Source organism: Sciurus vulgaris (assembly GCF_902686455.1).
Source record: "Sciurus vulgaris genome assembly, chromosome: 1".
In the NCBI taxonomy this organism is placed as follows: Eukaryota; Metazoa; Chordata; class Mammalia; order Rodentia; family Sciuridae; genus Sciurus; species Sciurus vulgaris.
Window position 1 is genome coordinate 125169540 of NC_136461.1, and position 24356 is coordinate 125193895.

The window sequence follows — 24356 nt, forward strand, 5'->3', positions numbered from 1 at the left end:
CTCCAGTTCCCACAGGGTTGATAAGGGTAGACATATGAGGACATGTAAGTTCAGACCTGGGAAGTAAATACAACTATATCATGGAGTGGGGAAGTAGGAGGTGGGAGTGTCAAAAAACCAAGGTTTAATACCAGAACAATAAAACATCATGCCTAGCAGTCTTCTTTGCTGTTCTCCCACTATCTAAAAGTCATGAGAAAGCAGCAGATGTAGGGCTGCCTTCTCAGCCTCCACCTTCTCTCCCTGCCACAGCATGCTCATCATCAACCAGCAGCACCCCAATGCCTACACAGCAAGTGGGAAGCAATCCCCTCAAGGAGACAAGTGGGGACAAAGTGTACAGACCTGGTGAGTTTTGTTAGAACAATTTGTGTAGGCAGTCAGCATGATAAAAGAGCTACACTAGGCTCAAACCCCACATTTTTTTAAGCATGATTTAGAAGAAGAACAATTCTGAGAATTTTGGAAAAGAACCCATGTTTGACTCCAAACACTATCTTACCGATTTGTGATGATGTCATCCCATATGTTCATTGGGTCCATTTTAATATCTGGATATCTGTTTGTCCAGGTTTTTAGAAGTCTCCGAAGGGGGAGTTGAGATGATAAATTATCTAAAAATAATATTAGAAGATGATCATACCCACAGTTCAATGACAAGACCAACTGAGAGAGTGGGGTTATCATTGGTAAATAGAACATTCAAATTTCATGTCCAAATTACAGAAAAAAAAAAAAAAAATCCTTTCTTCATAAGAGGAACACAAGTCATTCCACTAAATCTAATACATTTTGACACTGAAACGTAATTACTTCAACATACAGAAAAAAAAAATACAGAAATAAACATATACAAAATATTTTTATACTTACTACAGGTCCACTATCCTTTATCTGCAATTCCAAAACCTAAAAAGTTCTAAAAACTGAAAAGGTTTTCATAGGGTTGTAGTAAATTTCCTTGAAGGCAAAATTTCAACTGACAGCACAAAGATATTTACATGATTATTCACAATGTAGTCTGGAGACTCATCACTATTTTTAATTAGGGCATATTGCCCCAACCTTGGAAAGTTTATAGGGGTACACTTCTCATATTTAAAACAACCTAGCCTTCACAATCTCAGAAAAGAAATTCAATATAATTTTCATGAAATTGAAATTTCACATTGCTAATTTTTTTGTTTAGAACTTTAGTTTTCTCTTTCTGTGACTGGAAAGCAATGGTTAGGAATATGAGCTTAATTCGGATGGTGCTGGGTTCTTCACTTTCACTTATTACCTTACACAAGCCATTTAAATTCTCTAGGGCTCCAAAAACAAAGAGAAAAAAAATCTATATCTCATAAGGTTGTAACAAAAACAACCTTAAGGTAATATAAAGAGATTAATTTAGTTCTCAGATAGTAGAAAACACTTAATAAATGTGTGTACCTGAAAAACACTTCTCCAAATTTAAATGGAACAATGAGGTAGATAGATATGAAAATCAAATTTTTGTTAGTATTCTGAAAAGTGATTTTCATAATTATTTTTAATCATTTAAAAAACAAAATGTAAACAGAGTTCTAACTAAAACACTTCACCTTTGAAAACAAGTACTCCCACAGGCACTGGGATAAAATCCACTGTTACAGCACATAGGCCTTCATGACCTGGGCCATTTCCCATCTATCCCCTCTTGCCCTTGGGCGGACCTTCCTTTGACAGTTCAGTAAGCTACCCTATTCACACTTGGACCTCTCCTCTACGCATCCTGCCAGGTTAGGCCCCACCACTTGGGTCCACACCCACTTGTCCTTGGAATCACCCTTCAATATGTTCTGTTTGGGTTTTCATCCCCAGTGCATAGAGTAATGCCTAACTGTTTAAAAACATTTATTCTAGTCACCTCAAAATGTGAGAACAAATTCAAGGCAGTTTCCAACCAATGCAGTAAGAAACATGTACTTATACTAAGTAAATCAAAACCACAACAAACTCTTCCATAATTAGAAAAGGGGGGGAAAAGTCTAAAAGAATTACCTTGTTTAGTTATAAAACAGATGAACTCCTGAATTTCTGTTAAAGCTTGTACAGACTGTAACTTGGTGAGTCTACTTCTGTGTAAGAGGACATCAATACTAGAATAATTCTAAAAAAAAGGCATTTAGCATTGTTATACACCAGCTTACCACTTTAAACTTCTAATATAGTCCTCTGAAATGTGAAATACAGCAACTGCCCTATAAATACATTGGTCATCTAGTGTGTCTCAGAGTGGTTAACAATGAGATCAGACACAATTAACAAATGGTTTATTTATTTATTTATTTATTTATTTTTGCAATTTAGGTTTTTAATCACATTTTGATTCAACAAAACCCATGAAATTAATATAACCAGGCTATTGCTGTCTCTATTTTTACCAGTTGTTTCTGATTTTCCTTTTTTGTATTAAGGATGTTAAGCACATGCTCTATCATGAAGCTATAACCCTCAGTCAAAAGAATTATTTTTTGTTTAATTTTTTAAAAAATATTTTCCTCCCCCAGCGCTGGAAATTGAACCTAGGACCTTGCATGTGCTAGGCAACCCTTCTACCAATGAGCAACCCAAGTCTGTGCCAAATTTTAAAAATCACAATATCCTCATAAAACTGCCAACTATAGACACCAATTATTTCTTACTTTTGAGTGTACTAATCAACATTAGTACACTCATAACATAAAAATGAAAACTACAAATGGGTAAGTTCCTATGATTAACATGTACCAAAGACAAATGTTTAAAGACTCTGTTAGAAGACATTGTCTCACACATAAAACAACTCACAACTGTAAGCAGAAAAATTCTTAGAAACACAAGAAAGAAGTAGCAACAGAAAATGAACAAGGGAGTTAAATCGATGTTCTTCTTCACAAAGCAACCAAACTTCTGCAGTTACTCCACTAAGAAAAGTCTACCTTGAGAGTTCTTTAACAGTGTGAAAAAACAAAAAGTGGAACTTTGTGAAAAATGATAAAAAAAAATTAAAAAAGATATTAAGTCAAAGGACAAGCTAAGAACACTATAAGAAGAAACTGAAGACTAGAAAGATGAAGGAAATGGGTAATATACAATAGTACATAAAAATTTTGGTCATTTTTTTTTAATGAGTTTACTGACTTTTAAAACAATTATATAAATGGCATAGTTTAGATAGATATATCTATATTACCTGCATAAAAATTTGAAAGCTGTTTTCAACATAATATTTGGCCCTATCAAAATCATCTTGCAAGATGTAAAGGAGACTCATTTCCTGACTGTATTGCAGCTCGATGAAAGCTTGCTGCAGCTCATTGTGCATGGCCTCGTCCATGAACGTCAGTAGGGACTGGTTGCCCTCACCTTGAAGCAGGAGCTTCAGCTTACTGCGGATCACGTATGGTAGATACATCTCCTGAGGAGCATAAGAATTTATTTGTAACTTCAGAAAGCCATTTTGAATATGTCTATCTTATTTCTGTAAGATGTTTAGCAGTGAGTTTATGGGTCAAGATTCAGAGTCAAAGTGATGATGTTTGATGTCTGGACTTAAAGCTAAAAACGAGTTCAACTAAAATGGTTTTTTTGAAACGATGCAATATATAGGAAAATACTCTACAGAAAATGGGATCTACTTTTAACTGGAAAATAATCTTGTGGTTCACACAAATTGAGTAATATACAGTACCATACAGGCAGTGGTGGTGCAAAAGGGGCCATGAGCTGCCTCCTCTGTGTGACCAGTGATGCAGAGAACAGAGGCAACAGGAAATACTCTTCCGTGTGATTATACCAAAGGTGGGAATACTTATTTTAAAATATATCTCATTTATTTTGAAAGGTTTAGCTAAAGTGATGTGAGGTTTAACATTATAGTTTGTCAGGGGAGTCAAGTCAGATAAATATCCAAACGATTCACAACTACCATCCTCTTTGGGAAAATTTTAAAACAATTTTATTAACTATAAAATACATAGCCATCTAAAGTATTTATTTCACTGACCTACAAATAATTATACTGAACCTGATAAAATGGTTCGCTCCACATTTTTCTTAGATCTGCTGGGCCTTTACTGTCTACACTGGCAGTAGAACAGTACTCGAGTGATTTCCATTCAGAGAGATGGTTATAACAGTCAAGGGATGCCAGTTCCCAAAAGTCCTTCTCAGCTTCTGTGGGCTCACCATCCTCCCACTCTTGTTTATTCAAAGCCTGGCAGGGAAATGTTAAAAGATTATTTTACAAAGCTAAAAAAACACAAAAGAAACGTAAAAAAGAAGGTACTGCAACATTTATACTAAATATAATCATTTTCAGATTTATGGCAAAGTGAGAAAAAAGGGAGAATATTCAGAGTAACAGTGAATGGAAAAAAAAATTAAAAGGAATCTTACAGTAACAAATGAATATAAAAGGCCTAATCGGGAAGAAGCCATTTCTCTGAGAAACCTAACAGTGAAACCAATTAGTAAGAACTGAAAACTTTCAATGACTCACAATTTTAATTAAATCAGGACTGTAAATTATTTACCACTTAAATCCTTAGACTGAACATACCGGACACTTGCAGAAAATTATGGAGGATTTTAAAGCTGGGATTGCTCATTCAAGAATTTCACATGAGCCTGGTACATGTCAGTTATCCCAGGTACTCAGGAGGCTGAGGTAGGAGGATGACAAGTACAAGGCCAGTCTGGGAAACTTAGCAAGACCCTGTCTCAAATTAAAAAAAAAAAGGGGGGGGGGGCGGGCAAGGGATGTATTTCAGCGACAGAGTACCACTGGGTTCAATACCCAGTGCCAACAACAAACAAAAACAAAAACAGCCAGGGACAGTGGCACATGCCTTTAATCCCAGTGGCTCAGGAGGCTAAGGTAGGAGGATCTCGAGTTCAAAGCCAGCCTCAGCAACTTAGAGAGGCACTTAGCAACTCAGTGAAACTCTGTCTCTAATAAAATATAAAAAAAAAAAAGGGCTGGGGATGTGGTTAAGAACCCTGGGTTCAATCCCCAGTACCAAAAACCAAAATAAAACAAAACAAAAGTAATCTCACAGGCCACAGATCCTGAACTTCATACACTTGAATAATCACTGGCAACTCAAAACATAAAATGTACAAAACTGAACTTACAGTCATTATCTCAAATTCTTCTTCACTTTTTGCAAGATTTTTTTACTTATTGAAGAAAACAATTCTCAAATAGAAGTTGTAAAATCATAGCATATATAAAAACAATACTGATGATTTAATAGTTCTTGGTAATTAATGAAATGCTTTCATTCAATGTTTTCTTTAAAAGAATAAGAGTACAAGTCAAGTGTGGTGGCATACACCTGTAATCCTAGCAACTTGGGAATTTGAGGCAGGAGGATTGCCAAGTTCAAGGATTAGCAACTTAGTGAGGCTGTTTCAAAAATAAAAAATAAAAGAACTGGGGATATAGTTCAATGATAAAGTTCCCTTGGATTCAATCCTAAAATCTAAAATAGATACAATAATTTTTATTTCATATGTGGTTATTACAAAACCACACTTGGTTATTATTAATTCTGTCTAAAACCTAAGGAATAAAGCTAAAGCTAATACATTTTTCAAAGAGAATGAAAATGTCAATGCAATTGATATAAAAGGTAGAGATTGATTTTACCTCATTATACTGTTTAGCAGCTTCAGAATAATCATTTCTGGCTTCTGCTAATAATGCATTCTGAGTGACTTGCTTTGTTCCTATCTCACTGCTAAAAATAGCACGGAGGACATCATATTCTCCAATTGATCTATACAGCCTATAAAACAAACCAAAACAGGTCCAAATCAGTGAACACCTCAATATTTTAAAAGTACTTAATACTATGAAGTGATAAGCAAGACGCCACACATTAAAGAAAACATAAAATTTTTATTTTTTATTTTATTTTATTTTTTTTTTTGTGGTGCTGGGGATTGAACCCAGGGCCTTGTGCTTGCAAGGCACTCTACCAACTGAGCTATATCCCCAGCCCAAATTTTTAAATTTTTGTAAAAACAAGAAAATTTTTAAAGCTTTGAAGATACCCTTAGGTTTACTACTTTAATTATACAGTAGACAGAAGTTATTCCAATAAGCATTTAAAACGAAGTCTGAAAATTTAAAAAGCTCATAAGGTATAAACTATTTCATTAAATAAGCTTTGATGAATGACATATTTGGGGTTCTTATTTAGTCCTATAAATCCCAGAAACAAATAAACAATAAATTTCACTCTATTATCATGTTTTAATCTGTTTTATGAAGCATCTCAATTCCAAAGACAGGTAACTTCCTTATAGTCTTATATTTATTAGAGCATTCACTCAACTCTTCACCTTAACAAAAAGTCTGACTATATCTTGTCAAACAAACCTCCTCCCTTTATGAAAGTCTCAAGCTGCTATTATTAAGTTTGTTTCCTTTCTTCCAGAAATTTCTTCAAGTCTCAACCCAAATGTTACCCCTTGCTTGATCAGCTGGCCAAGGACTACTTCCTCATTGTTTTTTTGTGCCTTTTGGTTCCCTTCCTGGTACTAAATCTCTTATATCTCCATCAAAAGAGCCCTGAAGAATTCATGAGTCAATGATCCCAGACTTAAATTAAAAAATTAAATAGATATGGCTCTATTATTGCCCTGATCCTACAGAGTCAAAAGTGACAAATCAGACAGGAATGGACAGGTAGGTGGTGAAACAGGAGCTCACAGCCAGAAACTGAGAAAAGGAGAGCTACAAACATGTTTAACAAACACAGAAAAGAGATCTCTAGCTACACCCTATCCTGGTTTACAGGTGTCTATATTATGTTCACTAGAACATGGTCAAATTGAGGGCCAAGACAGCAAGAAAAGGTTAAATTATGTTCACTATACTCTGTAAAAAATACAAAAAACTACACATAAAAGTCTGAGGAAATATTTAATCAAGTTAGAAACCAATGTGTAAAGGCTAAGTCCTTAAAAATTCTATGGTCTGGGCTGGGGATATAGCTCAGTTGGTAGAGTGCTTGCCTTGCAAGTACAAGGCCCTGGGTTCAATCCCCGGCACCGCAAAAAAATAAATAAATAAAAATTCTATGGTCCATTTACCTAGCAAATTATACACATGGATTTCTTGTTCCCTGAAAATACTGAACATTAAATATGTCACTTACTATTTGCTCATATATCTGAGGCAATGGATAAAATGGCTACTGGGTAAAATCACATTAGCCATGAATTGCCCTGGCATTGATCTTTCCCCTTTCTGTGCTCACCATGTCCTCCTACTTCATGTTCTGCTAAGTTATATATAAAAGCATTTATGCAACATATCCGAAGGGATCTTTAGTTTTTTGAGTCTGTGACCAATGTCTAATCCATTTCAGTCTCTTAAGCTCCTGACACGGTGCCTTAACACAGTGATGGTGCTTCATTAAGATAAGATGTGACTATATAGTAAAAAAGGCAAGGATTCTGTGTCTTTATCTTTACTATCTTTTCACCTAAACCTAAAGACCTAAAAATCACGTTAAAAAAACAAATTCAGGTTTAACTCCAATCTTGACCTAACATCCTTCTCAGAATTAGACCTTGGCTTTCACAAAATAAAACCACAGTAAGGGAAGGATCATGCATAATGCACAATGACAAACTACAAAATAGTATTTTTTTTTTTTTTTTTTTTTTAGATAACAAAGTATTTGGAATTAAACTCTTTCTAAAATTTTGAGTCCTAATGAAAGTAATAAAATCAACCTTTAATCTGTTCAGCAAAGCTGGAAAAAACATAAAATACCAGGAACTATAAATTACAGCTACCCTCTACAGGAAGCTAAACTTGGATAACATGGAGTCTAAACAACTGTCTACTGAAAGAAATTAATAGGTTTAGTTAATGTTCTCTTTCTATGAGCAACACATTCCTTCTAATGGCATCTGTTCTTGACTCCCAGAATTGTACTCAGCATGAACAATTTTTTACAAACTTTTGCAGAAGTGTTACTATCCATTTTACTCATTTTCTGCCAAAATGAAGACTTTTTTTTTTCTATTATTTTGTTTGGATTCACAGTTGTGCAAGTTGCCCCTCATGAGCTTACTTAGCAAGTTCCATCCATCGAAGGATGTCAGGAGGGAGGCAGGTCTTGCCCCGAATTCGCTTGGTGAGAGGCTCTGAGGGGGTTAGGTGAAGCAGGGCCTCCTCAAGAAGGTGAATACCCCCAGGCTGCTGAAGACTGGCTAGGCAGCTAGCACGGACAGCGGTTGGGTCGAGGTTCAGCAAGTCTGCATGTTGGCAACTGATTTCCTGTGAAACCAAAAACACATGTAGCTGTTTAGCCTGTGGTACTTGGACCATATCTACACAAGTGATTAATTCACTTTACTAAACATAAAAGAAAGTTTTGACGTAAGTAGTAATATCACTAAAAGCTTCTCAGTGTAATTCTATTAACAACTTTTCCTTCATTGTTCCATTTACTAAAAAGAGGAAATGACCTTTTGTTTTCACATCTAGGGATTAATTTAAAGCAAGAAAAACACTGGCAAAATATGAAGATTAAAAAAACGTGTGTGTATACAGATGTACACACACATATATATATAATACCAAAACACATATCCAAACAATTGCAATTTCCAGGAATACTTAGCCTGACTTGTTCAGACAAGCAGCTGAAAGATTTCATATCCAATCATCAAAAAGTGGCTGTATTCATTTGTGTATCTATGCAACCTCTTTTTTTCCATCCAGAGGCTATAGAGGATTTCAGGAATTATTATAATGAGCTTTCCTTTTAATTCTCAATGTGAGAGTCCTATAACCATCAAAGCAAAGAAATACAGGGACTGAGAGATAGCTTGGTTGGTAGAGTGCTTGCCTTGCAAGCACAAGGCTGTAGGTTCCATCCCCAGCACCAACAAAAAAAAAAAAAAAAAAAAAAAAATCCTCAGTAGAAAGAAATACAAACTTTGAATCCATATATAGAATAACATGAAACCTTGTATCAGCATTTTCACTAGAACAACAAGTACATTACAAGTAACAATAAATATTGATGAACATGTAGGAAAAAAGGTACATTCATACATTGCTGGGGGCTGGGGATATAGCTCAGTTGGTAGAGTGCTTGCCTCACATGCACAAGGCCCTGGGTTCAATCCCCAATACCACAAAAAACAAAACATACATTGCTGGTGGGTCTGCAAATTGGTGCAAACACTCTGGAAAGCAGCATGGAGATTCCTCAGAAAACCTGGAATGGAATCCCATTTAACCCAGTTATCCACTGCTCAGTTCATACCCAAAGGACTTAAAATCAGCATACAACAGTGACACAGCCAACACAGCCACATCAATATTTCCAGCAGCTCAATTCACAATAGCTAAGCTATGGAACCAACCTAAATGAGTGGATAAAGAAAATGTGGTATGTATACACATGATGAAATACTACTCAAGAGCCATAAAAAAAAAAATGACTTCATGACTCTTGAAGGTAAATAGATGGATCTGGAGACTATCATGCTAAGTGACATAAGCCAAATCCAAAAAAACCAAAGTCAAATATTCTCTCTGAAATGCAGATGGTAACACACAACAAAGTAGGGGAGAGAAGAAGAGAAGTTCAATGGATTAGAAAAAGGGGAATGAAAGAAGGGGAAGGCGAATAGCAAAGACAGTAGAATGAATTGGACATAACTTTCCTTATGTTCATATATAAATACACCACCAGCGAAACTCCACATCATGTACAACCACAAGAATGAGATCCTACTACATTCCATGTATATAAAATATGTTAAAATACCCTCTGTCAACTGTATCTAAAAAGAATAAAATAAAGAACAGCCTGTATGTGTGCACATGGGTTTCTATGCACATGGCACCTGTGCACATACCTTGAAAAGATGGTCCTTATATACTTGCCCTGGCTCAACCCACTCCCCTCACAGCTGCACCACACATATCAGCTACTGGCCATATGGCCACCAGGTTGAATCATGGAAAATGTATATCCTCCTAAGCAATTAAATAAACAAAAATGTTTCTCATAATTTGAGCTAGTGGTACAAGAAAGAAAATACAAATAAAATTCTCTTAACAGCAAAAAGTTTTGCCTTTGATGAAGTATCAGATTTGAGACACCACCACTCTAATTTGGAAAGGGAAGTTTATCTCAAGATAAAAAAATATCTTAATTCTCCTCATTCCATAATTACTTATCTTCTAGGTTTCAGAAACAGTAAGAACAATGCTGTCCCTGATTGCATAAACTTTATGAGTCATTCATCCTTATGTTCATTAACAGAAGTCTTATGTAAACACCTTTAATGAATATATCACTATATTTGGGTGTTAGTCCTTCATATGTAAATGCATGCATAATTTAAATGAGTTCTTTTAAATTTATTTTTGAGAAGACTGACTACTCTGTTCAATTCTATTTACAGTATCATTTTGGTTTATAAACACTAAGTTGCTGAACAAAAGATAAATCTGTAGAAATATAAACTTTTAGTTTAGTCTTGCTAGAACAATAGTCTTTGTAAATACTGAGCCAAATGTATTATGATGACCTGGGAAGAGAAAACAAACTACATTCTCAGATATAAACCCTTGAAAAGAAGGTCATGATAGCAAACATTGCAAACTGCAAGTCCTGATGTGCAAGTATGAGGCTTGTTTCATGTCTGATGGCAACCAGCAAGCTCTATAAGCTATTTACTCATTGATGGCTAATGACTCTCCTCATCAATTACAGAAAGTCAGGGTTTTAGTAAATATCAGGTCAAAACTAGGAATAAAGATTTTAAAAATCACTTCAGAAAATAATGTAAAAAAACTTAATCTGGGCAGAGCAAGATGGTGGACTAGAGGGAGGCTGCATTCCTTGTTGCTCCATGACTGGGATTCAAGCAGATGAAATATTGTTTCTCCGCGAGGCAGCCCTTGGTGTCCACCAATCCCCTGCTGTTTACTCCCGATTTGTCCACCATCTGCCAGCAGACTGCCCACATTTTGAGCACAGATGGCTTGCCTATCTGTGCCTATCATTCGCATTTAACTGTTTGCTCGCCTCTTGCCTACCTTTCACCAATCCATCACCTGCCACCTGACATCCACCCGCTGTTAGCCTGAAATTCGCTTGCAAACCAACAGCAGATCACTGGCTGCCTGCTGCCCGTTGCTGCCTGGAAGTTCATTGTCGCAGTACCTATGGGTTTGTTTACATGTAGCTGCTGTCGTCTTGAGATACAGGCCAGGGCCTACAGGTTTGCTCCCACCACAGTTGCTATCTTGGGACCCGGGTGCCTCAGTATGGGACAAAGGCCAGGGCATGGAGATATATTGGGCTACCTGCAGGTATGGATGCCCCCGAGGTCTTTCTGTTGGGTTGCTAGTGGCCACTATCTGACTGCCTCTTTGCAGGATTGCTCCTTTTTGTGAGTGCATCCCTGGTGCTCTCTCTGCAAGTTGAAAAGGTACTGAGATCTTGGAATTGCAGCAGGGCAGAGCCTGGGGAAGCTGAAACCCAGGTCCATCAGATTGCACCTGGGTTTGCATGGGCCAGTCTAGGTCTGATAAGCCCATGGAAAGCAGAAGACTAGGGGAAGTTTCCCCAGAGGGAGCACAGTTTGAAGAAACTGGAGAAAACCAGGCTCTCTCCAGCTCAGTGAGTCCTGAAGTAAACAGGGGTAGAAGGGGCCAGCTACAGAGGGTCAGAAGACTGGAAGAGGGTGTAAGGGCAGCTTGCTATCAGCTCACCCACACAACTGGTCTGGCCCCCACTAGACTGGAACTAACAACAAACTTCAGACAACCCTACCTATCAGCGGAAAAGGGAAGCTGAGAAAATTTTTGAAAGCCAACAAAAGCAATCGTTCAATTTTCCATCACTGAGACGTTCCTATTTTTTTTTTTTTTTTTTGCATTCTTTCTCACACCTCTACCATCTTTGAATCCAAAGATTTTTCATGCATCAATACATGGAAGAATGGGATGTCTGAATAGTATATTAGTGTTCTGTTGTATATTCTTATATTTTTACTTTTTAAAAAAAATCTGTATATATTTTTTCTCTCCCCTGTTTCCCTGGATTTTTTCTCACTTCTCTCATACTAATAGCCAACCTCTATCTTCTCTCCTCCCTCACAAACACCACATCTTATACTACTTCTGTTCTCTCATTGTTCATCATTTGAAACAGTAAATCCTTTTAGCAAACTTACTGTTTATATTGTAGACAATAACTGAACATATCATTTCTATTTATTGTGACTAAACTATAGACACCTTCATAGGAGCTATCTCTGATTTAAGGTTATACACTGTTTCAGTTGGATGCTGTTAATATTGATCTTCCCCTTAAAGGTGAGGCACCGGAAGCCTTCAGGGATGCTATATAAAACAACAGGGTAGAAAATGTACTGCCTTAGATCCATATTGCTGGATGGGAAGACACACAAACAACATGAAAAAACATGGAAACAAAGTGCCTCAAACAAACCAAAATGTTCCAACAACAGAATCCATAGACAACACAGTAGAAGAAATGTCAGAGAAGGAGTTTATAAAATACATAATTAGACTGATTGAAATAAAATATGGTATTAGAAAGAAAATAAAAGTGAAACATCACTTCAATAAAAGAGGCAGAGATTATAAAAAGGAATCAAGCAGAAAACCTTGAAATGAGGAAACAATAAACCAAACTGAAAATTCAAAGGCAAGTATCACCAACAGACTAGACCACTTAGGAAACAGAACTTCAGACAACGAAGACAAAATATATACTCCTGAAAATAAAGTTGACCACACAGATAAGATGGTAAGAAACCGTGAACAGAATTTCCAAGAAATATGGGATAACATGAGAAGACCAAATTTAAGATTTATTGGAATACAAGAAGGTATGGAGATACAAACCAAAGGAATGCACAATCTTTTCAATGATGTAACGTCAGAAAACTTCCCAAATCTAAAGAATGAAATGGAAAATCAACTACAAGAGGCTTACAGGACCGACCCCACATGCACAAAATTACAGCAGATCCATGCTACAGCACATTATAATGACTAACATAGAATGTAAATAGAATTTTAAAGGCTGTGAGAGAAAAAAAAATCAAATTATATATAGGGAGAAACCAATTTGGATCTCAGCTGATTTCTCAGTCCAGACCCTCAATGCCAGGAGGTCCTGGAATAACATATATCAGCTCTGAAATAAAATGGATGCCAACTGAGAATTTCATATCCAGTAAAATTAAGCTTCAGATTTAAGATGAAATAAAAACCTTCCATGATAAACAAAAGTTAAAAGAATTTGCAACTAGAAAGCCTGCACTACAGAACATTATCAGCAAAATAGTCCATGAGGAGGAAAGGAAAAAAAATAAAAAAATAAAAAACAATGAAAATCAGCAAAGGGAGGAACTACACCAAAGGAAAGGTCCATCAAAGGAGAAACTAAGTCAAGTTAAAAACCAAAATAAACCAAAATGACCAGGAATACAAATTGTATCTCAATAATAATCCTGAACGTTAATGGTCTAAACTCATTAATCAAAAGACACAGACAGGCAGATTAGATTTAAAAAAAAAAAAGACCAAACAATATGCCATCTTCAAGAGACTCACCTCCTAGGAAGAGACATCCACAGACTGAAGGTGAAAGGTTAGGAAACATATCACTCACATGGACTATGTAAACAAGCAGATGTTTCCACCCTCACGGCAGACAAAGTGGACTTTAAACCAAAGTTAGTCAGAAGGGATAGAGGAGGACATTTCATACTGCTTATGGGGATCACACACCAATAAAAAATAAGAATCATAAATATATACAACCCCAAACAATGGAGCATTTACGTACATCAAACAAAACCTTCTCAATTTCAAGAATCAAATAGAGGGGGGGCTGGGGTTGTGGCTCAGTGGTACAGTGCTTGCCTTGCACATGTGAGGCACTGGGTTCAATCCTCAGCACCATGTAAAGATAAATAAGTAAATAAAAATATATTAAAAAAAAAAAAAGAAAAAAAAGAATCAAATAGACCACAACAAAATAATACTGGGTGACTTTAACACATCTCTCTCACCCTGGATAGATCTTCGAAACAAAAACTAAACAAAGAAATTAAAGAATTAAATGATACAATCAATGATTTAGACTTAATGGACATATATGGAGTATTTCATCCATCATCAAGCAAATACACTTTCTTCTCAGCAGTACATGGACCATATGTTACGCCACAGAGCAACTCTCAGCAAATACAAAAAAACAGACAAATTACCCTGCATTCTATCAGATCATAATGGAATGAAATTAGAAATCAATGGTAAAATAAACCATAGAAGCTACTCCAACACCTGGAGACTAAATAGCATGATGTTGAATGGACAGCAATTAGGGAGGAAATAAAAAAATACTTAGAGGTAAATGAGAACACCAATACAATATATCAAAATCTTTGGAATGCTATGAAGGCACTGCTCAAAGGAAAGTTCATTGCATTGAACTCATACATTAAAAGAATAAAAAGCCAACAAATAAATGATCTAACATTACATTTCAAAGCCCCAGAAAAAGAAGAACAAATAAATACCAAAAGCAGCAGAAGATAGGAAATAATTAAAATCAGAGCTGAAATCAATAAAACTGAAACCAAAGAAACAATTCAAAAAATTGACAAAACAAAATGTTGGTTCTTTGAAAAAATAAATAAAATTGATCAACCCTTAGCCACACTAACAAAGACAAAGAGACAGAAAACTCAAATTACTAAAATTTGTGATGAAAAAGGAAATATCATGATGGATACTACTGAAATAGAAGATAATTAGAAGGTATTTTGAAAATTTATACTCAAAGAGAAGACCTTGAAGACATTGACCAATTTCTAGAGACACATGAACTACCCAAACTGATGCAGGAGGATGTACATAAATTAAACAGATTAATTTCAAGCAATAAAATAGAAGATGCCATCAAAAGCCTACAAATCAAGAAAAGCCCAGGACCAGATGAATTCTCAGCCAAGTTCTACAAGACCTTCAAAGAAGAATTAACACCACTACTCCTCAAATTATTGCACGAAATATAAAAGGAGGGAACCCTTCTAAATTCATTCTATGAGGCTAGTATCACCCTGATACCAAAACCAGACAAAGACACATCAAGGAAAGAAAACTTCAGACCAATATCCCTCATGAACATAGATGCAAAAATTCTCATCAATATTTATAGTAGCTCAATTCACGACAGCTAAACTATGGAACCAACCTAGATGCCCTTCAGCAAATGAATGAATAAAGAAAATGTGGTATATATACATAATGGAATATTACTCAGCCTTAAAGATGAACAAAATTTTGGCATTTTCTGGTAAATAGATGGAACTAGAGAATATCATGCTATGTGAAATAAGTCAATCCCAAGAAAACCAATGGCAGAAAATTTTCTCTGATAAGTGGATGCTGACCCATAGTTGGGTGGGGTGGAGTAAGGAAGAATGTAAGGAATTTTGGATTGTATAGATTGGGCTGTGGGGATGGAAGGGACAGTAGAATGAAACAGACATTATTACCCTATATACACTTGATTACACTACTGGTGTGACTCAGCACCATGTACAGCCAGAAAAAAAAGAAAAAACTTATTCTGAAATACTGGCTTATATTACTGAAATGTCTTTATCTACAATGTGGACAAGATAAAAACAATGAAGGAATTCTACTTATAAACTGTAAACCAAGAGAAATACACCTAATTATAAAGGGAAGCTATGTTTACAATTTCATGCTCTATCAAAAAGAATAAAACAGAAAAACTAAGTATTTCATCTCAGAGAATTATAACCTAATAAGTTTATTTTATAAACTAATACCCTACTACTGATGAACAATATTTTTAAAAAGAATTTAATTACTTCAGGGAGGTCATGAGATACATAAATATTAAAATGAATCAGAGGTTTTTTTCTATAAGGGAAGATGTAATGATCCTTGTTTGGGATGATACATGAAACATTTCCTATATGAGAAGACAATCTTTTGATAAGAATATTTAGGTAGTAACTGAAAGCACACCTATGTTAAATTCTCTGCTCAAATAATGTCACTTTAGAAAGGACTTCTCCAATCACTGCATCAAAGTATCAATATGGGCACATACACCTGCCCTTGTCAAGAAGCTACCTACCACATTGTTACTACTTTATGCTACTTTAACACTTGGGTATTAAGTGCTAGGATACACCACTACCTAACACTTTTGTTCTATATTTTTCTGTGGACTGCCTGTCAGCTATCAAAAAAGCAGGTTCTTGGAAGGCAGGGATTTTACCCCTTCATTGCCAGGCATGTGCTCATTCAACATCTCAGAAGGCAGGAGAGAATTTGGTGAAATACTATATATAGAAAAACAACTAAACAAAACGCAGAGTTTAATCAAAACATTAAAAGGACTGGCTGATTACAAAATAAACTTTTATAACAAAATTGATTTTAGATTATCTGGTCATATATAAGATGGGTGTTTTTTTTTGATGGAAAAAAGACAATAAATTACACACGATCATTTGAGAAGAGGTGACCTAAATAATACTTCTACTCTGTTAAATACCTTGTTTCTATCAAGTTTCCCCTTGAGAAACAAAGTGATAATGGCATTAGTCATGCAATGCCAAGGCAGATGATGCATCTTTTATGTAGAACTTGTGCAGACACTTACCTGGATGCAAGAGACAAATGGTGGAAAGGAAAAAAAAGTGGTATTAAGAAAATGATTAAAGTCTTGGAGCAACTTTTGAGTTATCTTGTTTTTTTCAGACTTCGTCTTAAATTTATCCATCTCTTTCAGAATCCCAGAAAACAAGCTACTAAAGAGCTGTTTTGCAATTATTGGATCTCTCTACAACAAATTAAAAATGAAAACAAATTACGGTCTGAAGTAAAAAAGCTATAATTCACCAGTACTATCAGAGCATTACTTAAAAATAAAACTGCTGCAAACATTGTTTTGAAAGTTTAAGATGGTATCACACAAGGGGAATATTTGGAATTTAACTAAATATATCTGATTATATATGCTATGAGTACATGGACCTTTGACTTAAAGAGAATAATTTAAAAGCCAATTTAATCAGTATGTAACGACACAGCTCATTTGAGCTGAGTTTGGAACCCCAATTCCTCATCATTCAACTGAGGCTGACAAGCCTCAGAGGGTTGAGGTGAAGTCTTACCAAGATAACACATGTAGACAGGGCACACCAGAGAGCAGGTGTCAACATCACTACAGAGGCAGTGATATGAGACACCAGGGAACTAAGAACTGAGAAATAATGGACCCTAGAAGACAGGGGTCTCTCCCTTGCCCCACATCCAAAGAGACCCCCGGGGCGTTATCACATTATCCAATCTTCACTAACTTTCAATCTACATCTGTAAGCATGACTAATCACTGCCTCAAGGTCACAAGACTATTAGAATTTAACATGAGGCCGAAGGCACTTTATGATAATAAAGTGCCGCACTCTAGTCAGTAACGTGAATCTGTACATGGGAAGAAACACACATCTATATACATGTGTGAGTGCAGAGGAAATGACAATGAGCAAGGCCTATAGTCTATTAACACTGCTGTACCAGTTTCAAATATGTAGGTCTTAATATTGTACTATAGTTACATAAGATGTCTCCACTGGGGGACGCTGGGGAAAATGTAAATGAACTATATACCATTTTTTACAAATTCCTATTAATTCATAACTATTTAGATAAAATAAAAAGCTAAAAAAACTTAAATAGTAAAAGGCTAAGCACATATAATCTATGATTATAATCAATATTAGTATTGGAAACTTCAGTACAATAAAAAAATAAGGCACAATATTTAGGTACCCAGCATAAAGGTTTAAAATTATTATTTCAATAAATAATCTTAACCAGGCCTTTGGGGGTAAGACTTCATCTAGGAAATATCGTCCCCTTGCAAAGCTTTACTTTGTATCTTAATAACTTAGATAAATATTTCCAGTCCTCTGTTATTGAGTTATAAGAGAAAACCAATCCCACTGATGAACTTATTTCCCTCATTCCCCTAAGAATGCATTTTGGATAAGAAATGATTTCAATGCTTTAACTAGCTTGGCACCGTAAAGATTATAATGATTTTTTTACACATTATTTCATTCTAGAATTAATGGATACAAAAAATTTCATTCTACAGTTAATGGATATGAAAAGCATCTTTTTACCTTTTTTTTTTTTTTTTTTTTTGAAACCTAGGGCCTCAGGTGTGCCAGGCCACCACTGAGACATCTCTGACCCATAAAAACAGAGTTTATTCTGAATTTACAGATGGAGACCCTGTTGCTCAGAGCATTAACTGACCTGACATGGGCATGCACTTTCCGTTTTAGGGCCCAATTCTTGTTAATTCTAAGTCAGAGTACTCCCACAGGAAAAGAAGTCCTAGAACTAGGAAATGGCAGAGATGGGACTTGGAATAGTTTTTAAACAAAGTCCACCATTTAGGACAATCCACACTTCATTTATGACAGTGTCGCCTGAACAGTTCTTCCTTATATAGAGCAAACCCATGGACCCACAAACGGATTTTAACCCGTCAACAAAAAACACAGTAGTCCGGGCAGACCTGGGCCACAGCCTGCAATGGATTGATCAGGCTGCTGTGCTGAATCTGGATGTCAGGAAGATCTCCATGACGGTAACTTCTGTACAGAACAACCATGGCATCTTGTTTCATTTTTAACTCACTCTTGACTTCCTATAATCACCAGAACCAAAGAAGAAACATTAGATTTCTCTTTAAGAAAATCAGGTGCATAAGATCTGAAATTGCCGGGATCCATCTTTAACATAAAGGTAAAGTGACAATCATTTTTATTCACACTGGTTTGGTCATTATGCCTTACCAGTTTGTAGTAAATAAAATTCTATGGCAAGTAAGCAGTGAAAGGATTATTTAAATATTCATTATGAAGTAATCTGAATATTTACAAAATCAGAAGATTTGATTATAAACTTTTAAGAAATATAACTGTGGTTCCTTTTAATTCTTCTAAGAGTAAGCTTGGCCTCAAAGGCCCAGAGTGATGTGATGTTTCCACCCTGCCTGGAATATGTTTTCAGCTTTTTCTTTAACATTTGGGAACCATCGCAGTATTATCTCTCCAGAGAGGCCTTCTACCACTTCTTTAACCCAGTTCTTTCTGAGATGTGCTCATTACTTGATTTATTTCTGACATTACATATTATAATCTCAACTTATTTTTCTGTTTGTCATGCACTGTACTGGGCTCCTTGAGGGCTTATATTCTGTTTACTTCTACAATATAGTGCCTGGCACTGAGTAAAATGCTCTAGACTTATTTGTTCAATGAATACATGGCCATGGATGTCCAGCCTTCAGATGTCTAATTATATCTATGCAATCCTTATTACTGGGCAACCACTTCACAAATGAATGTCCACATCAGAGAAAAATGCATGACCATGCACTAGAATATGTCTAGTAACTATACTGATCAATAATTACAAAACTCTTCTTTGTATCAGGTCAAAATGTTTTCCTGCAACATCTACCCAATAATCCTGGTTTCTCTTCCTTCTACTGACTAGATATTACTATTTCCTTCAGGCAGGACTTGTTGGGTTTCAGGTTTAATCAGGAGCCCCAATTTCTCTGAGGAGGTAATGGAGCAAGAAAGGGTCCTAAATACATCCTGAATTTAGACCATACTTTTCAAAAGAATGGTTGTAATTACAGAGTCAAGAAGATAAAAAGTACACTTTCTCCTCACAAAAGATTCAGAGGAACTATTCAACTGCTTCATATTCACATTTAGAAGTATATTAAATAGCTGAGGGTTCACAATGAATTGAAACGACAGGGTTTTAATTTACAATCTACACTTTCTTGGAAATTTAGTCATAATTACTGATTTAAGCAAAACTGAAGCTATAGTTAAATGTATTCTTTTCATTATTTTTTTTTCCTTTTCTTTTGTGGTACTAGAAATTTAAACAGGGATGCTCTATCACCAGTTTTCATTTTTATTTTGAGACAGTGTCTCACTGAGTTGCTGAGGCTAGCCTCCAACTTGCAATTTTCTTGCCTCAGCCTCCCAAGTCGCTTGGGATTACAGGCAAGTGCCACTGCACCCAGTCATTATTTCTACATTATGAGAAATGTGTAACTATTAATTCATGCCATACTTGTGTCTTCAATCACAACTTCATCAGAGGAGTCTGGATTTTTTGGTAGACCTGCTTACTTGATCCTTGGGGCTGCCAACCCTTCCCTGTCCTATAGTCCCAGTTGTGGGCCTCAATCCAACATGGGCCCTCTGGTCTTGTGAAAGAGAGTTGGGTTAATCCCTTCTCAGCAGCTGATGTTGTAGGGTACAAAATCAAGGAATGGTCATGTTTCCACCTGTGGAAAAAACTAAGCTGTAGAGATACAAAAATGAAGCTGAGCTGCACCTAATAGCAGAAAGAGGAAGAACTAGATCCTAGCAGTATGTGAACCAAGCAGACCACAGATTCAGGAGGATGAAGTTTCTCACCAGATTTTATAAGCACCCTTCACACCCAGAGAGATCAGAGGAGCTTTGGTTCATATGTAACCTTAACACACACAGTGCTGTTTCTGCAATTTTGACAGAGAGTTTATTTCCTTGTATACATCCTGTGATAGAAAACAGGCATTTCTGACCAATCACATTTGTGAAAAAGATACAAACCTTTTCTCGTTTTTGTTCATCAAGACCTTTTTTGGCATAAATCAAATTGAGTTTTTCTCGGTCCTTTAAAAATCGTCTGCGTAGTCTGAGTATTTCTGTTCGGTTGTTTGTGCCTGAAGGACAGAGTGGGGTTGGTTACTGACAGTCAATTCAACATGTGCACTTGACCTCAACTCCTTCCCAGGATTCCTAAAGTGAAAATGTGTGTTTTTCCCACTTTTAAATTTTTACTTAGTGTTTTCTATAAAAAAATTTTTTAAAGTTGTCAATGGACCTTTTTATTTAATTACTTTCTTTATTTGTGGTGCTGAGGATTGAACCCAGGGCCTCACACATGCCATACTCTACCACTGAACCACAACTCCAGCCCCACTTAGTGTTTCCTTAAAGACATAAACTTAGAAGGAATAGTAAGAGGGGACACAAGATTATTGTGTCTGAGCAATTCTGGAAGCTAAAGAATAAGGGAGTGGATCCTGAAGAGAATCTCAAAGGTTCAGGATATGGTTGGACTGAAGAAGGGTGAAAGCAAGGCTGCAATAGCAGGCCTGATGTGAGAGCAGAATATCCACATGCATTGTGGGACCTGGGAATGGACACAGGGCTACAAGGTAGGAAAGGCCATCCCAGCATCTGTAGTGCACAAGAGGACTTCTGAAACCTGCAGTGGCCTTCACATGTGGCCATGTGGCCCTAACGTGCTAGCAAGAGGCCTTCAGCTTGCAGGCAGCAGAGTAGAAAGCTGGGGAAATCAACCAGCACAGAAGAGCCCCACCTAGAAAGAAGTCAAAAACCAAAAATCACCAGACATTTGAGCAAAACTTCAAATAATGAAAGACAGAAACCCAAATAAATGACAGTGAAAGAGCAACTGCTAAAGTAGACCATATGGAGGGAAAAATTCAAAAAATTCCCATTTATCAGAAAGATAAAAGTAGGTACTACAGTTTTGAATCAAGAACTAAAGATATGTTCAGAGGAAAAAAAAAGGCTCATGGAAATTAAAAATATGATAACTCAAAAGGAAGGGTTAGAAGATGAGGTTGAAGAGATTTCCTTTAAAACAGAGGTGACAACTGAGATGAAAAAGTCATCAGAAAATCAAGATGATATTCTGAAACTGGAAATAGAGTTTATGGTTGAAAAGGGCCCACTTTATGGCCAGAGAAACAGATTAAAGTAGACCTGCACCAAAGGACACTTTTGTGAGGTTTCAGAAAACTGGTTCAAAGGAGAAGATCTGAGGATCTGAGACCCACTAAGAAAAGACACAGGTTCTTACAAAATATCAGTAAGGAGAATGTCAGGTCTCTGCCAGTACCTGACAGTTCCCCTATAAGTCTACAACTAACCTGGTCCCCAGGTGCATATGCTCTGAAGGCAATATGGTGGCATCGAGATCTCAAAAAGAACTTCCAGCTTGGGACCCTTTACTCAGAACATTACTGAGGAATTACTCTACCAAAAAGAAGGAATAACCAACTAAGGTGGAAAAATCAGATCCAGGGAAGTGAAGGAATCTTCAGGATGAGGAAGGGTCTTTAGACCATGGTTGAGCAGAGGCCCTGGAGCATGCAGGTTAGTAGTGGGAGCCCAAGGCTCCAGCAGAATTTCTTTAAGAAGATGGGACATATAAGCCTAGCATGATGGCACATGCCATCTGTCTTCTAGAGTCTTGGGAGATTAAGGCAGGAGGATTATGAGTTTGAGGTCAGCCTCAGCAACTCAGAGATACTGTCTCAAAATAAAAAAATAAAAAGGGTTGGGGATGTAGCTCAGTGGTAAAGTGCCCCTGGATTCAGTCTTCAGTACCACACACACAGATATACACACACAAAAATTAAGAAAATGCGACATCTACATGTTGGGACACAGTAAAAGACAACTATAGAACTCAGGGAAATTTGGTGATAAATATGTAGAAAACTAAGCATATAAAACAAAATAATTGCTGCTTAGGGAAAAATATACAAGAAAGGAAAAATTATTATAGTGTTACTTGTGGCCCAATCACAAATAATACTATGTAGTCAAAATAAGAGGAAATATAGCATACTGATGAAATGAGAAATATGATACAATTGAGCAGGAGGATAGGACACCAGTAGACATGACTGTGCTTTTGTGATAAGCAGGGTGAGGGAGAAGGGCCAATCCTTAAATGTTCATCATATAAAACCAGAAGAGAATGACTAATACTGATAGAAAAAAGCAGCAATGTAAAAACCTACTTGAAGATATGGAAGACCAAAACTCAGGAAAAGGGGGTTATAAATGGTTGCCTCCATTTGGGAAGAGAATATGTAGAGTTACTGTTTCTTCTAACAAGCTTTTGAGAAGTGTCTGACTCTTCAAATGATATGTATATAGAACTGATATAAATAATTAAAGGAAACTGAAAGAAACAAAGGGTTGGAAGTGCAGCTTACTGGTAAAATGCTTTCCTAGTAAGTGTAAGAGCCTGGGTTCAACCCTCAGCACCATAAAAAAGGAAATAAAATAAAAATGTCTTTAAAAAAAGAACTAAACAAAATTATGCCTGTAAAGTGATATCTAACTAAGTTACAATTTCATTTTTAAAACTATATTTCCAGAGGGAGGGGAGAAGTGCTGGAGAATGATATTGGTCAAATTATATTTTTATGTTGTGTACATATATGAATATGTGACAACTCCCATCATTATGTATAACTATAATGCACCAATAAAAAATGTGGAAAAAACTATATTTCAATGCTAATAAACAATATATAGTATTAATCCATCATACTTTCAGAACCTCTAAATGCTCTCATTTAGCCAAGAAAATACACATACCCCAAAGAAGATAGTATGTGAACTATTATAAATCTATGAAACTTTAAATCTATAAAAGAATATGTGCACATTAAAGTATAGTAAATAAATTAAAATGGATAGCTATGGGCATTCATTTTTACCTACTTAGTTTGATGATTGAGTTTTTTTTTCAAATTCATACATAAAAGTCTCAAGAAAAATAGTTCCAAATTAGGTCTTCCCTCCCTCCCTCCCTCCTTCCCTCTCTCTCTTTCTTCCTTCCACTTATTTTGTGGTACTAGAGATCAAACCTGGGGCTTTGAGAATGCTAGGAAACCATTCTAACCAACCTACAACCCCAGCTCTTACCTTTCTTAATTTATACAGTCCTCCAATTCCACCTACACTACCCATGATACTCTGTCTTAAAAATGTAAACAGGGAAATACAATTTGTAACAATTTGTATTGTGGACAACCACTGTTTTTCTCTTTAGCAAAGGTCAATTCACTCTGAGCTTACTCTCCATTCAATAAATAAACTTAATTTAGAGTTGGTCTAGCAATCACCATAAAACTAACCATATTGCGGACTGCCCCAAATGCAGATTTGAGGCAATTTTTTCAGGGCATAATGCAAACGCTTCATTCACAGAAAGTACTGTGTGTCCATGAGTTTGAGACAAGCAGGGATAAGGATGAAAGAGACAACTAAGAGACCATGGAAGGGAGGAGTCACCCTAAGACTTTGTTTTGCACAGTTTGACAGTGCAAGCTCACAGGCAGGACACAGGGCTA

At 36.2% G+C, this 24356-nt stretch overlaps 1 protein-coding gene across 1 annotated transcript in view; it reads right to left on the reverse strand.

Moving 5' to 3' along the window:
- The window catches only part of PRKDC (protein kinase, DNA-activated, catalytic subunit), a 194152-nt gene that overhangs the window by 37114 nt on the left and 132682 nt on the right, over positions 1 to 24356 (reverse strand). Inside the window, 9 exon segments of the mRNA XM_079137132.1 lie at positions 503 to 614; positions 2026 to 2134; positions 3200 to 3424; positions 4034 to 4222; positions 5660 to 5798; positions 8103 to 8308; positions 16743 to 16922; positions 18672 to 18803; positions 20782 to 20894. Coding sequence (XP_078993258.1) covers positions 503 to 614; positions 2026 to 2134; positions 3200 to 3424; positions 4034 to 4222; positions 5660 to 5798; positions 8103 to 8308; positions 16743 to 16922; positions 18672 to 18803; positions 20782 to 20894 — 1405 coding nt within the window.